This window comes from Castor canadensis, chromosome 18 (assembly GCF_047511655.1).
Source record: "Castor canadensis chromosome 18, mCasCan1.hap1v2, whole genome shotgun sequence".
NCBI lineage: Eukaryota > Metazoa > Chordata > Mammalia > Rodentia > Castoridae > Castor > Castor canadensis.
This window is the reverse complement of record NC_133403.1, coordinates 10,394,726-10,410,434: the sequence shown is the minus strand read 5'-3', so window position 1 is coordinate 10,410,434 and position 15,709 is coordinate 10,394,726. Positions and strand designations below refer to the sequence as shown.

Below are 15,709 nucleotides of genomic sequence, written 5' to 3'. Positions count from 1 at the left end.
AAATGGATGGAACTGGAGAACATCATCTTAAGTGAAATTAGTCAGGCTCACAAAGCCAAAAATCCTATGTTCTCCCTCTTATGTGGATTATAGACCTAGAACAAATGCAGTAATATTATTGGACATGGGTCACACACTAAGGGGCGAATGGGTACAGAAGGAATAGGGAAAGGGAAGAAAACCTAAAACTAGAAAGTGTTTGTTGTGCCCACAGTGGAGGAGCTAATAAAGTATTCTTATGGGAAGGTGACCGGGAAGTAGTGAAGAGGTGAGGTAGAGATGAACCAATTCAGATTGCGATACACATGTGCATGGAAGCATGATAGGAACCTCTCAGTATAGCTATCTTTATCTCAAGCTAGTAAAAATTCTATGTCTTTCTTATTATCGTTTATGTGTTCTCGTCAACAAAATTGGGAAAGAGGGCAGAACGGATTCTGCCTGGAAGCAAAGGGGAGGGGTGTGGGGTAGGGGGGAGAGGTGGCCCAAACAATGTATACACATATGAATAAATGTATAAACAATTAAAAAAAATGTTGTCTCTTCAGAAAATGAAACCAACAACACCCTACTAATTGCCCTATGCATACATTGTCTTCCTGACTGACTGTTCATTCCTGCTTAGCATGACCTGTGGATGGAAGACCATCCTCCTGATTCACTGTGCCCTCCCTCCCTAGGATCTGTAAGTAATACTCTTTCAACTTGTTTGCTATTGTGGTATATTGAATTTGTACCTTCCATCAGAAGAATCAGCGACTACCATAGCCTGGGTTTTCCCTGGGATGCAGCCAAGGATGAGAATGGGGGCAGAATGGGAGGAGGCAGGCACAAGGGTGGGCTCTCAGCACCACAGTGATGGTCATGCAGGCATAAATTGGACACAGATCAGACAACAGTCACGAGGGCATCTGTCAGTATGAAAGAGTTTCCCATGTGAGGGTGTCTGGTCAGACAACCAAGCATTAGGCCATCTGACAGGTAACAGAAACATCCTATAAAAGGCATCCTGTGAACACCCATGTGAACTGTCATTTCCCATCAGGGCCAGGTTACTAGTGGCTCTGGTATGAAAACCACAATGCAGCTAGGATCTCTCAAAACAGCAGTGTCTGGTTGTAACCAGATGCCCAGCACTCCAAGAAGTGAGAGCTAACAGGGTTCCCAGAAGGTCCTGGAGGCCAGCTGTAAGGCCAGATGCCAGGCAGAGATAACACTGGCCTATGTGCAAGGGGTTGTTGCCCACTCAGACCACACACAGCCTGGCCCTCATTCCTGGAGCTGGCCACACCTTCTCTCTCTGGATGTCACTCTTGATCTGGGAGATTTTGATCTTCAAGGCGTCCAGTTCCTCATCTGGCACCAGGGGGATGTTAGGCACTGCCTCTGACTCGTCCACCATCTGGAAGCTGAGATCCATGAGCGGAATGTACCATTTGCAGTCATACTGCTGAGTTTTGCTGTGTGGGAGAAAGAGAATGTTAAAACACTGACCGCCTTCCTTCCGTTAATATCACTGCTTTTTATTCTTGCCAGAGAGCTAGGGGTCCATGGTTAGGTATGATTTACATGACATAAAACCTAGCACGGTCCATGTAGCAGATTGGGATGAAGATATCAGCAGATACTGGGGTCCCAGCTTCATGATTCCTGGGAACATATACTATACATGTGACCCCAGGCCTCAAGGTGTCTGAGGATCCCTGATCTCCCTTATCCTGTGCTGCCCATGATGTTGGCAGGTCATGTGGCAGCACAGCAAGATGCCCAGTGACAAGGCAGGACTAAAGTTCAGAGATGCTGAGTTTGAGGAGCTGCAGATACATGTGGTATAATGCCCACATCTGACAGATGGAGGGAACAGGGGCTTTCTTCTGAGTTGACTGCTTAGATCCACTAGCACAAAAAAGGCATAATATGGAGAAGAACCCAGTTCTGGCCTTTTCCAATGTAACCTTTGCTCCATTCCAAGTAGATATTTACTGGGGGAATATGACCCCCGGGGGGTGGTGAGGGTGTCTGCAGACCTAAGCTGAGAATTACCTGGAAGCCATTACTAGACTCAGAAAGACAAGGTTGGATGATCACCAATCGCCTATCAATGTCTGCCAAGGGCAGGGGAGGGCTGGCAATACCTTTTCACACCTACTGGCCTGCCCTAGCTCCTTCAACCCCCTGACCTGACACTTACTCTTCTTAGATGACTGACAACCAGATTTTCCTCCAATCATATGTGAAATCACAGTCACTACAGGAGTCAAAGCCAAATCACTGACCTTGACCCATGACATCGCCAGATCGTTAGTGGCAACTCTGACCTTGGGCCTGGCGTTACACCCAAATAGAAGCAAATGTAAAGAAAAGGGCCTTGCCACATCTTTATTCATGTCCCTCAGAGAGACCCTCCCCCTCCTAGAGCACTGGGTTGGGGTCACTAGCTGGATGACCCCATTGTTACTTACCCTCCGCTCTGCTTCTTGAGCTTGGTGCAGAGGAGCAAGTCAGTGAAGAGGAAGACATGGCGCAGCTTTCGGGCCCCCTCCACTAGTTCCACCATGAAGCTGTCCTTCAGCAGCTGCCGGTGCTGTGGGTATAGGGTCCAAGTCAGGGGCAGCCTGGGTGGGGTGTGGGGTGGGGTGGGGTGTTCTGGGTCTTCCCAGCCTAGCAGAAACAAGCTGACCTTTTGGGAAATCTTTTCTCATGGGGAGATTTCACCCCCTCTTTATCCAACCCCTGTATCTGCTCTCCAGAATGTTCCATCCATCTCATTGAAATGCTAATAGATGGGACTATGTGCACTCCTGTTTGTTCAACACTTTTGAGTCTCCTCCTGGGTAGTTGCCCTACAGAAGAGAGTCAGTGGATGTGGGGCAGTGACAGTCATTGGTCTGGTGGCCAGGGAGTAGCACACACAACTAAGTAAATGGCCTGCTGTAAGAGTGAGAAAAGAGCCTCCTTGGGTGTAGCTGGTGTGCCTCAGGTGTGGCAGTCTGAGACTCAGCACTGGCAAGAAGCTAGCCACTCAGAGAGGTTATTCTTGTTGAGAGACCACCCCAGGCACAGGCCCCACAGTAGGGCAGAGGCTGGCATTGAGAGGGTAAAGGCAGGGAAGTACCAGTATGGAGATAATGGGCCCAGGGGCTCTCTGAGAAGGGGCAGTGCTAGAGGTAAGGGCAGACCTAGTTCTGAAGGCAGCAGAAAGCTGGGAGCCCCACATCTGGGACTCCACTTTTTAGTTCTCCTGACTAAGTGAGATGGGCATGATCCCAAGTAGGAGCAACGCCCCTGACACCTTCCCACACACCTGCTGCCTGAGAGCTCAGTCAATGCAGAGCACCAGGTGGTTAGCACAGGGTGTGTGACATGGGTGGGCAACAGGAGATGTGATCTCTTAGCAGATCCTGGGACTTAGTATTTCATCTGAAAGTCAAGGGACAGTCCTTCCTCACACAGCTCAGAGGACTACTGAATGGGCACAATGAGGTAAGTTGTTCATTTATTCAATAAAACACTGCCTCATACAGGTCAGGTCCTATGCCATGCTGTGGACATAGACAGGATGAAAGGCTGAAGCTGTGAGTCATTCCTGTGCATGCACTGTGTGTTGTGCAAGCATACTTGCCAGATTATCTGATTTAATTCCTGACACACGGAGGGCAGGTTCCTATGCCCAGTTTCACAGATAAGGAAACTAAGCCTCAGTGAAGTTCACCAGCCATCCCAGTGAGCAAGCAGTACATTCATTGGTTTGTAAGGATCATTTGGGAGCCCACGGGCTCAGAAGAGTACCTGGCATTATAGGAAAGACTTCCTGAGAGGGGGACTCTGTCCCAGTCTGAGAGACTGGGAGGGTCTGCAGGTAAGGCATACACAACAAAGTGCATGAAAACCCACTGTCTCCTCAGTAAGTCATGCACTCGCACCATCTGGAGAAGAAGGGAGACCCCATACTTTCATGGTAGAGCCAAGCTAGACAGGGGGCTGCATGCTGGATCTGGTTCCAGTGCCACCTGCAGCCTCTACCTTCCTGAACTCCCCCACACTCTGCAGGAACTAAAGGCAGCAGAGCCCCTCAGCAGCAGGTGCAGTCTGGGCCAGGCCCCTTGACACCTCCAGGCGTGCAGACCACACGTCACCATCAGAGGCAGCTCAGCTCACAATGGCCAGCTGGTTGCTGGCACAGGATCACCGATGGTTTTGTGTGGGAGCTGCTGGTGCCCATAAGTGGAAGGGCAGGAAGGCTGCCAGCATGCCAAGGGCATGACTCATTATCATTCTCCCCCATTCCCCATGCAGAGGGCAGACGGCCTGCTGGGTGACGGCACCCACCAGAAGTAAGAAATTGTGTGCATGTGGGGAAAACGTCTGGGCAGCTCTAGAAGCCAAATCCTGGAGACCTGGGTACACAGCATGCTGGGTCTGCAGTGGGGGGAAGGAGAGGATTCTGGGGACACTGAAGTCCTTAGGGAATGACTACACAGATGCCCCCCTCAGCAAGGACGCAGAAGAAGGTCCCCCAGCCCAGGAGGTGGAGACAAGGGATCTTGTATGAAGGGCCTGGGGAACTGGCAGTCTTTTCTCCATACCAAGGAGGCCGAGGTTCTTGTGGCCACCAGCAGAGGGCACCCTAAGCTCAGCTCAGAAGCTGCAGGTCAGAAATGGCCAGACAGATACAAGTCCCTGGTACCGACTGCTCCCTACCCTATTGAGCCTAGGAAGTTCCAGCGGGCAGACTCAACCTGGCTCTGGGCCCTACGTTTGATACTGTGATAGTCACCAGACCCCTTCTCATCCCTACCTGTGCCAATCCTCATCTTTCTAAGAGAAGCCTCAAGGCCACAGGTTCTGACAGCCTCTGGCCCCAGCATGAACCTGTTTACGTCTACCAGAGCTGTTCTAGGAGTGTATGAGTCAGTGCCTTTCAAAGCAGACCCCTCATGGCTTGGGTGCTGGACAAGCAGTGCAAAAACTCTTACAAGAACCTTTCCGGACACCAGGGCTGCCCTTGAGAAGAACTGGATCTGGGTTCCAGACCCCAGCCTACTTGACGTTTGGCAGCTCCATTCAAACAAAAACATCCAGAAGAATTGGAAGGGAGAGCCTCCTAGCCCTGAGAAAACATAGGTCCCAAACACAACACAACACTGGCCTGGTCCCTGGTAGAGGGACTGGAAACAAAGGAATGAATGGGAACCATGGGAGAGGAAAAGAGAGGGAGGGCTGAGGCCAACCCTATGGACAACAGCTCCCCAGGCTTGAGGATAGAGATTTTCAGGGTTGTGGTCCTATTCGGACTCACAATCTAGGACCCCTGACTCCTGGGCAGATAGATGCCTCCTCCTTGGCTCAGGAGGTAGACCAGACCTGGGTCTAGGCTCAGCCCTGCTCAGAACTGAGCCTGAAGCTCCACACCATGGTGAGTGGCTGAAACAGTGCCCCTCCCACAGCAGATGTGCATCTGTGTAAGGTGTTTCAGGAAAGGCAAGACAGGTCCAGGACAGATGACCCAGGGAAGAAGGACAGAACTGATGACAAGGAAGGACTGAGAAGAGGCAATGAACAGAGACTCAATGGAGACTTGGCATAAGGGCTTGCAAGGCCCTGCCCTGCCTCTCTGGCCAGGTACTGAGAGGCTCCTAGATGGTAAGTTTATCACCTGTGCTGCCTTCTTCATGCCTTCTCAGGACCCAGCCTCCTGTGGGGACTCCGGTCACCCAGGGTTGGCTGGGTTAGCACACATGGTGCCAGCAGAGAGCCCGGAGAGTGACATGGCTTTGGTCTCTGCCTGCACAGGAGATGCCCCACAGTCTGGCTGCTGGCCTGGGAGTACAGGATGCTTGGTCTTTGAACAGAACTATATTGATTTCTAGCTCACCCTGCCTTGGTCCTCCAAAGGACAGAGCTAGCCTCCCTTGGGTCACAGCCCCCATGGTGTCCTAAGGATGAGATCATGTGGCTGGAAAGTACTGTACCTTTGACTAAAAGTCCAACTAGGTAGAGCCATAGGACAGAGGGGCTGGGACTTTGCAGGACTCAGGATGGGGACACCACCATGCTTCCAAGAGCCTGAGCAGCAGCAACTCAGAGGAGCCTGCTTGCCGGGAGGGCCAGTGTATATATAAGAAAAGAGGGAGGGGAACTTGTGTCCCTTTGTGTGTTCTCATGTGTATTTGGGTCCTGTTTTCTGTGTGCTTGTCCCGGTGTGTGTGTTCTTCCCATGTGGTCATGAGTCCCTGTGTAAATGGCTGTGTCCCTGTGTTGTGGAGTGGAGTGGTGAAAGAAGGCAGTAGTCAGTCACTGGGGACAACACTGTCTCTTGGGGGTTTCTCTACACCCAGGCGGGGAATACCAGCTGGGAGAGGCACTACTACTTTCTCAAATAACCAATAACTTTACTTGGCCAGGACAACCCTAGTATCAGGGGGTCCAGGACCATCCCCACCCTCGCTGCTTGCAGTCATCTTTCTTTTTCCTTGGTATGCCAACTTGGCTACTTCATTTCTCTGAGCTTCAGTTTCCTTAAAAGTAAGAAGTAGGGTTAGGGGTATAACTCAGTGGAGGAACGCCTGCCTAGCATGCACAAGACCCTGAGTTTGGTACCTAGCATCACGAACAAAAATAAAATGGGGAGGAAAAGACCTGTCCAATGGCATTTTTTTGAGGATTAAATGAAATAACATACCTAAATCAACTCAGAGGGGCTATCAGGTACCATTTGCTGAGGGCTTTGTGGGTGCAAGTGCCAGGTTCAGAGCTTCCCACTAATCATGCCACCTGCTCCTCACATGGCCCTGTGTGGGAACCACTGTTCCCTGCATTTCCACAGATACCTCAGGCTGTCATGGGATATGAGGAGAGGGATGCGACACCCTGTCTCCAGGCATAGTCCAGGCTAACAGCCCATCCGGGGTCTCCCTGGGAAAACCACTTTTGAAGAAGCACACTGCTATGGAATGGATGTTGTGTTGTCGTCCCTCCAAACTCCCTCCTCCCATCGTTTGTTGAAGCCACACCCCCAATGTAATGGTATGTAGTGGTGGGGCCTAATTTAGATGAGGCACGCTCATGATGGCATTAGTGTCCTGGTAAGAGGAAGAGAGAACCTTTTTTCTCTCTCCAAGTGGATGCACTGAGGAAAGGCCAAGTGAGGACAGAGAAAAGGCAGCTGTCTATAAGCCAGGAAGAAAACCCTCACCAGATTCCACATGTTGGTGCCCTGGCCTTGGATTTCCAGTCTAGCATTGAGAAAAATAAATGCCTGTGTAGTGGTGTGCACCCAAGGTCCCAACTACTCAGGAGGCTGAGGCGGGAGGACTGCTTGAACAAGGGAGTTCAGGGCCAGCCTGGATTGTTTAAACTTCCTGGTGGAGAGTGCTCTGTTACAGCCGTCAGAGATATAGATGTACCAGGGAAGCAAAAGGCCAAGGCTCCACAGGGACAATGGAAAAATCATCTCAGATCTACATGAACTGTAGTTTGGTCAAAACATCAGCAGGGTCTTGACAGGTGGAGTAGGAAAAGTCGCTGAAGGCGTAGGTGGAGGCTGAAAAGGGAGGGAGCAGAGAAGGAAAAGATACGAGGTAAAGACTGACACAGAGGCCTCAGCTGCTGGCCAAGGGTGGACCTTGGCATGGCTCCAAGCTTGGATTGAATTTGGTACATTCTAACTCTCGAACAGGCCAGCAGCTCAAGCCCTCACTCCCATGCCTCCACAGCTAGCCCTGTTTGCCCGAAGAGCTGGCAGCGTGCCAGTGTCCTACTGACACTGCCCTTCAGAAGCCCTAGCTATGGAGTGTCTTGGTGTATTCCAGGATTCCAGCAGCTGGGTTAGAAACAAGGGTCCCCAGTGAGGTCACTGCAGTTGGCAGCTGAGTATAAGGCCACGGTCCTGTTGTCTTTCCCCTCTCTCCCTCCTGTCTATTCTCTGGTACCTAACTAACTGGCCTCCTTACAGATCAAACCTCTACTCCCTGGTCCCCAGAAAGCCTCTCAGGGCCAATTCTGGTCCAAGTTTCCTATGTCCTGGAGTAACCCATTTCAAGACAATTGGAGTCTGCAAAGAACAATGCTAACCTACTACAGGTGCCAGGCCCTGTGTGAAGACAATATTACTTCAAACATTTTGTTTTACTCTGTAGAACCATTCTATGTGGTTCCAGCTCCACCACTTCATAAAGAGAGTGAGTAGATGAGTAAAGTGCCCATGTTACTGTAAAGAATCAGAACCTGGGCCCAGGTAAGCGAAGAATTCAAGCTATTTGCAAATATTTATGAAGGGTAAAGAAAAGGCCTATACCTCAACATAGACACTCACTTTGACCTTGTAATTTCTCAGTCTTCTGAGTCTTTTGGCTTGCAGTGCCTGCTGAGGTTTCCTTTGGCTTCTTACCAGGGACTTGGAAGGCAGAGCTCATGGCCAGTAGGTCTCCTGTTTTTTCAGTTAGTTTGTTTTTTGGGGAGATGCTAAGGATTGAAACCAAGGCCTCATGGATTCTACCACTGAAATACACCTTCAGCCCCCAACTCTTTAATCATTAGCCACAAGGCCTTTGTTCTCCCCAGTCTGGGCCCCAGCCAGCAGCAGCAATATCCCCGCCCATGTCAGGCCTTCCTTCAACACCTGTCAGTCCCCACTGACTGCCTTTTTTTTCATGAGGGGCCTCAGAGATCTCAGGTAGAGAACCAGATCAGAAGCTAGATCATTCTACATGCTCCCAAACCTAAGTAGCACACAGTGCAGAGCTCAGAGCAGACAGACAGGCCAGCACATGGAGGAATTACCCAGCAGTAGGGATCCAGTTATCTAACTGTGAAGTTAATTCAGCTAAAGAAATGAGCACCCACCCACCAGGCCACAGGACCCAGGGCTGGAAGGAAAATGTGCCTGCAGGATCCTTCAGTTCTGAGGTGCCCCTTGGTGGTTTCTACTGCTCAGAGCTGCTGGATGTGCTGGGGCCAGCATCCTGCTCAGAGTCTGCTGCCTTGTCACTTCAAAAAAAGGTGCAGTTCTAAAGCCAGGGGACTTGGCTAAAAAGGATGAATGATTATGGGGGCTGGGGCTGTTGACCCTCCACAAGGTTTACACCTGTGGGACTCTCCATGATGTCCTGACTTACCCAGGTCGAGCTGTTGGTGACAGGCCACCTCCCAGAAGGTCCAGCAGTGACTGAGGGAATACCTCCAAATACTCAGGCTACACAGGCTCCCTCCCTTCCTCTACCAAATTGCCAGGGAAGCTAGAATGCCTGGCATTCTAGCATTTCCTAGGCGCCTGGCCCTGTGTGAAGACGGCATTACTCAAAACATCTCATCTTACTCTGCAGAAACCTATCTGGACATGTTCCCAGCAGGACCAAGGGATGGGGTTCTGGCCCTCAGACTTGGGTGAGGTACAAGGCTGAAAGGCACATCCTCTTGCTTCTGACTCCACCTGCCTCCAGGTTGTGCAGGAATAAGAGACAAACCCTTGTTGGTTCACGCAGGGGAAGGGAATCAAAGTGTAGCTGACTTAGGGTACCTATGGGTGACTAGAAACACCTGTCCTCACATCCCGGCTTGGTTACTTAATGGCTGTGTGACCACAGGCAAGCCATTCAACCTCTCTGAGCTGCAGTTTCCTACCTGTAAAAGAGAGAAGGGTCCTGATCTCAGAGAAGTCATGAGAACTCAAGCGGCATAGTTCTTTTCTCTCTTTGGGAGCTTGCTACTTAACAGCAAATAACAAAGTGAGAGATGGGCATAATGTTGAAAACAAGTATTTCTAAAGCTGCAAATTTTAATAGAAAGTAACCTGCAATTCCTGCCTTTCTTATGGGGAAAACTGTGGATTCTTTTCCAACTGGTAGTAGAAAGGGTGCCCTCTGCCACCTCCTATGTGGCAGAGAGGAGAGGCACCTATGTGCCTATGCAGGAAAGTAACCACTCCTTGCTTTCATACTGTGTCTTATAGGCTGTGAAACAATTTCAGTTCCACAAGGAGGGGCCACAGACCCCAAGTCATTGTCCTCAGAGAGCATGGATGCTCAGGGAAGAAAAAGAGTATCTCTGAAGCAATACCACAGGCAAAGCAGTAGGTAAACATCAAAGCTGAATTGGAGGGCTGCCCATATGGCATCATTTCTATTGCATCAAGGACTGCATATCTGTTGGGCAGCCTAGAAGGATACCTAGGCTGTGGGTGCAAGACTGATTAGTAATGTCTGCCCCTAGCATGACTGGGGATGAGGGAGCATCAACGTGACTGTCTGTCATCCTGTCTCAGTAACCACTGAAGTACCTATTGATGAACAGCGCTGAGTGAACGGTGCAAGTCAGAATTACAACCTTTCGGGGCTGGGATGTACAGCGCTTGCCTAGCATGCGTGAGGCCCTGGGTTCGATCCCAGCACCAAAAAAAAAAAAAAAAAAAAAAGAAAAGAATTACAACCTTTCAGAACTCAATAGTCCTCTCTCCTTTTGGCAGTTGAGGTACCCAAGTGATCCCTCCTCAATGAGCAAGTTCCCTCCTCGATGAGCAAATTATCTGGGAAAGGGCACAGATAAAAGCCCTTGCTCTCATGAATGATATGGTCCCTAAACAACCTCCTTATGCTTGGTCACACTGAGACCTCAGCCATGACAGCCCAGAACCAGGCTTATGGACAAATACAGGAACAGGGGAGGAGGAGGATACAAGGGACAGGCTGCCAACTCCTAGGCAACATCTCATTTTCCTCAATTCCCTGAGGCAGCTGATTCTAATGATCCAAGTATTTCTCTCCTAATGGCAGGCAGAGATATGGGAGCAGACTCAGCACCATATCAAGAGGCAAGGGGAAAGGGCTCATTCATTTGCTTCCCAGGAGGTCAGAGCTCTCATAAAGAAACAGTTGGCAGGAGAGAAAGAGCAGAAGTTCTAGGAGGGAAGGATGAGCTTGGCAGGAACCCAATCAGTACAGGGAGTCTTAGCAGACACAAATCCTAAATGCAGTAAGATCTGGTAGACTGCTGATGGAGGCCATACAGGCTTTGCTCTCCTTTGGTGGCCTGGGTCATGGGAAAGAACCAGGGGCAGGGGCACTATTGCCCCAGGAAATAAGATCTGACTCCCATATGCCCCTAGGTGCTGGCCATTGGACAACCAGGTAGAGAGCCTCTGTCCCAATCAACATCTACTTTGGATGTTGCTGGGGACCCACTTCTGCCTGCAGTGAGCCCAGAGATGGCTGACACAGAGAGCCCAGAGTGCCACCATGCACTGCTCTTTCCAAAAATCATGCCCTTTTGAGGACCCGTGGAGGAGGGGATGTGTTACAACCCTGCAGTGAAGATGAGGAACAGACCCAGAGGGGAGAAGTCACAAGTTCCAGGCTTCCTGGTAGGTCAGTCTTCATGGTGCTGGGATTGAACCTGAGTCTGCCTGGTTCCAGGGCCTGAATAAGCCTGGACAGTGGAGCAGAAGGGGACAGCTCTCTCCTCCACCCAGTCATTCATGGGCCAGGCCCACCAGGAGAAATTTGACCAAGCTCCTCATTCACAGTCAAGCCTGATTACCCTGGGTACATGAGCACTTTCATCTCAGCACACAGGCACCACAACCAAAGAAGCATGTAGAGGATAGGGCTGAGAGCAGCTTGCATCATTCCCAGATGGAAGGAATGAAAGAAACTGTGCTAAGCAGGTCAGCACCTCGGTACTAAGCACCTGGCACGTAAGCCAGAAGAGGAAGTGGTTCTCAGAAACAACTATAAGTCAGCGTCACTTGCTGCCCATGTCCTGCCTAGGCCTGATGGCTCCTGCACAAGACCTCAGAGACCACAGGTCAGCTCCCCTCACTTCAATGCCTCTTCTACAGGATGCTCATGCTGGATACTGGCTCCCAGCCTGTGCACTTCATCTGTCCTTACTGCCCAGCTGAAAAAGTACCTGCCTAGCAACATGCTGGCCCCTCCCTCCCAGGAAGGGTCAGAGGTGGGTGGCAAGGGCACAGGCCAACACCTGCTCATTAATGATATGCAAAAAGACACTAACCACGGAGTAGCTGCCATAGAGGGAGGGAGAAGCTTCCAGGCTGACGGTATCAATGTCATCAGGCCTTCTCTCATCTCAAACACAAACTATGGACCCCTCCTTTTCTTTCCCCATTTAAAGCCTTAAATCCAGCAATGAACAGCTTTTTGATGAAAGAACACCAGAAGGAAGTAGGCAGACAAAATGCCTGGAAGAAAAGGGGTATGCTCTGGACATAACTCAGTAGAAACAACGGAAAAACAGGTAGCTGAGTGAGGGGTGGTGGCAGACACTGGTGGGCATGGGAGTGTGGAGTGACCCCTACAAGTTCACCCTGATGCCTCACACCCCAGACTGGGTTGCACCCTGCCAGGGTCATGGATTCCCAAGGACAACATGTTTTGTGTGTTGGGCTGAGTTGTCTGCAGAGGACAAGAAAAGGCTCTGGAACTGAGATTTAAGGTGCCCTGTGGCTGGCCAGCCACACTCACCTCTCCCTTCTTCACTGTCATGGACTGCCGGCGGGGAGTGATCTCCTCATTGATGCTGGACAAAAAGTTCTGTGAAATACGGAGGGCATCCTGCAGCAGGGAATGGTCAGGGTGGCTGGATGGCGTGTGCTTCAGCAAGTCCTGCCCCAGGAAGAAAGACTAGAGTTAGACAGAGAGCAGGTCTGGCACAGACTACAGTGTGCAAACCACATACCCACACTGGGTATAAACAGAGTTGCTGGCTCCCCAAGTGTAACTGCCCCTACTCTCAAAGGGTCTGACTTTGCAGACAGTGCTTTGTCCTGGTTCCAAATGTGCTCCAACAAACCCATACTATTTGTACATAGCCAAGAGGGTCCCACTGTAAGGATCCAGGGCAGGGTTTCTGGACCTTGATGCTATTGACATTTTGGGCCAGATAGTTCTTTGTTATGGTGGAGAGGGAGTGTGACATCCTGTGCAACCCAGGATATTTAGCATCATCCCTGGCCTCTATAACTATCAGATGCCCACAGCATTCTCACACCACCACCACCCCCCACACACACTGCAGTTGTGACAACCAAGTGTGTCTCTGGATATTGTTACATGTCCCCTTGGTCTGCACAAGGTCAGGAGAAAGCCTTTGGCCTGTCCACCTCCTCCTTCGATAAGAGTCTAGGCCTTTTCTGAATCCAGACAGGAAAATTGACATTTTGGCTGCTAGGAATGCAGGTCATTCCTGCCCAAGGTCAGCAGGTCCCTGGCTCAGAGGAACAAAATTCCCTTAGATTACAAGTCCTATCTGCAAAGAGAACCAGAAGAGATGAAATAGGCAAAATGAAAATACCTGGACTGGCAGTGACAGGCCAGCTTCTCACCCCCATGTCTTTCAGGCAGTCTGGCTTCTCCCTACCATGATGTTTAGCTATGGCTCTGCACATGACTGATGCTAAACCTGTCACAGGCCCAGGGCAGACTACAGTGTCTCAGAGCCAGACAGCAGACAGGCTGCTCTGCAAAAGCCTTCAAACTGTACTGTTTCTCTATATCCAAAACCACCTTTTTTTTTTTTGAGACAAGGGTCTCACTGTGTTGCCTAGCTGGCCTCCAACTCTTAAAGACTCAAGTGATTCTCCTACCTCAGCCTCCTGAGTAGCTGTGACTGTAAGTGTGAACTGCTAGGCTTAACTTTCATCCAAAAATCTTAATTGGAGCATGGTAAGAAGTTATGAAATAGGGGCTGGTAGAGTGGCTCAAGTGGTAGAGGACCTGAGTTTGAACCTCAGTACTGCCAAGAAAAAAAAAGAAAACTATGAAGCCAGGCATGGAGGTACATGGTATAATCTCTACACTAGGGAAGATGAGGCAGGAGGCTCATAAATTCAAGGTCAGCCTGGGCAACATAGCAAGTTCCAGGCCATTTTGTGCTATGGAGTGAGACCCTGTCTCAAAAATGCAAAACCAAAAGGAAATTATGAAACATATGTTCAATGGAATGTTTCACAGCTAAAAAAAATGAGGTAGAATTGCTTGGGCCAAAGCGAAAATTTCCATAATATGATATTAAATGTGACACCTCCTGAGTAATTAAAAAAGATGCTCATGTATGTTAGCCCATACATAAAGAATGTTCTGGTGGGGTGCTCCTTTGTGGGGAGGGACCAGGAAGAAAGGAAACGGAAACATCACATGCTTCTGTGAACTGGTTGTAAATTATAAAAATATGTGTGTAAAACTTATAAATATAAATTATATTAACAGCATTTCCCAGGCAGGACTAGGATAGTTTTTACTTTCTGGTTTTGTTTCTCAATATGGAGAAGACCCTTTTAATGACTCCTCACTGAGGTAGGGTCTTCTGTCACACCTCCTTCAGGCTGAGAGTAAGTTGTCTGAGCCACAGTCTCCCAAAGACACCAGGTGTCTCAGTCAACACCCTGCCTACCTTGGAGCCTCAAGTCATCTACTTCACTGCCTTGGAGCCTTCCCATCTGTAAGCCCTGCCTGTGGGATCAGATGTTCCCTCCCTACCTGTCCCAATGGGAACCTCTAGAGAGCCTGCTTCTGTTGCCCCAGCACCCACCTCACCTCTGCATCCTCAACAAAAGTGTGGCAGGGGTTGGGGGACAAAGATAAGTGTCAGCTCCAGTACAGGAAAAATCAAGGGTCCCAGGTGAGACCTAGCCCTGCCTGGCTGAATCTAAGGACAGGAAGAGTACCCAGACCAAGCTGGGAGGCAGCTACCATGCCCCAGGATGTGACTCACATGGAGAACCAGTGTGCTTCTTGTCACTCGGTCTACAGGCTTGTACAGCAGGGCTGTGGAGAGACAGGCAGGGTGAGAGATGACAGCACTTGGACATAGCAGGATGCTAGCCTGTCAGCTGGTGCTGCAAAGGTGATGAAGGAAGGGCTGGGAGCAGCCCCAACTGCCACGGCCCCCCACTTTCCCTCTGCCATGATAAGGGTAAATCCAGAGCACCCGCCTGCCATGCTGAGTTTTAAATCTTGGCTGCTGGTCAGGCCCAAGCCTGCCCAGCTGACTCAGTGACAACTACTAAAAGAAAGACTTTCCAGCCACCTGGGGCAGTTGAGGAAGGGGGATCAAGGGCCCCAATCCTGGCTAGAAATTTGCTCTCCATTCCCAAGGTTGCCCTGGGAGCAGTCTAGCATGCTTCTCTCAATGTCTGTCCCCGGATGCTTTGGAGGACTGTGGATGCTGACACAGCTGCTGGTCTGGCAGGTGCTCTGGGATGAAACCTCACTCAAGGATCCCCAGGCTCTAGTGGCCACTTGCACTTATCTGAGACAAAAGATAGCACAGATGAAGTGTGTTCTGACATGCCTGGTACATTTCTTCATGACTCCCATGTTCATTGCAAGGCACAAATTGCTATTCTTGTTTTATAGAGAGGGAAACTGGCTCAGAGCAGAGATATAGGGTGAGCTCACGAGACTAGAGCCACATCACTATTCACTGCAAGTGAGCTTAACTCTTCACCCTACCCTAACAATCAAAGTAAGAAGTGACTTACCATTCATGGCACCATCTTTTGTTTAGAGTGTAGAAGTTACAACACACAGGTCCGGGAGTCTCATTACTCTGGATTCAATTTCTTCCTGGCTACATGGAACCCAAGTCTACTCAAGATTTTTTATAGTCTACACCCATTTTGTCATGTGCTATGGTATGCATGTGTCCCCCAAATTTCACGTGTTGGAAACCTGACCCCCCACTCCCAAACTGT

At 50.0% G+C, this 15,709-nt stretch overlaps 1 protein-coding gene across 2 annotated transcripts in view; it reads right to left on the bottom strand.

Annotated features, from left to right (window-relative positions):
• Bcr (BCR activator of RhoGEF and GTPase) overlaps positions 1-15,709 on the bottom strand; it is a 147,387-nt gene that overhangs the window by 43,330 nt on the left and 88,348 nt on the right. For both annotated transcript variants that reach the window (XM_074060677.1, XM_074060678.1), the window contains exons 7-10: positions 14,728-14,780; positions 12,480-12,620; positions 2,463-2,584; positions 1,292-1,460 (exon numbers count right to left, since the gene is read on the bottom strand). In XM_074060677.1, coding sequence (XP_073916778.1) covers positions 1,292-1,460; positions 2,463-2,584; positions 12,480-12,620; positions 14,728-14,780 — 485 coding nt within the window. The remainder of the gene's footprint in view (positions 1-1,291; positions 1,461-2,462; positions 2,585-12,479; positions 12,621-14,727; positions 14,781-15,709) is intronic.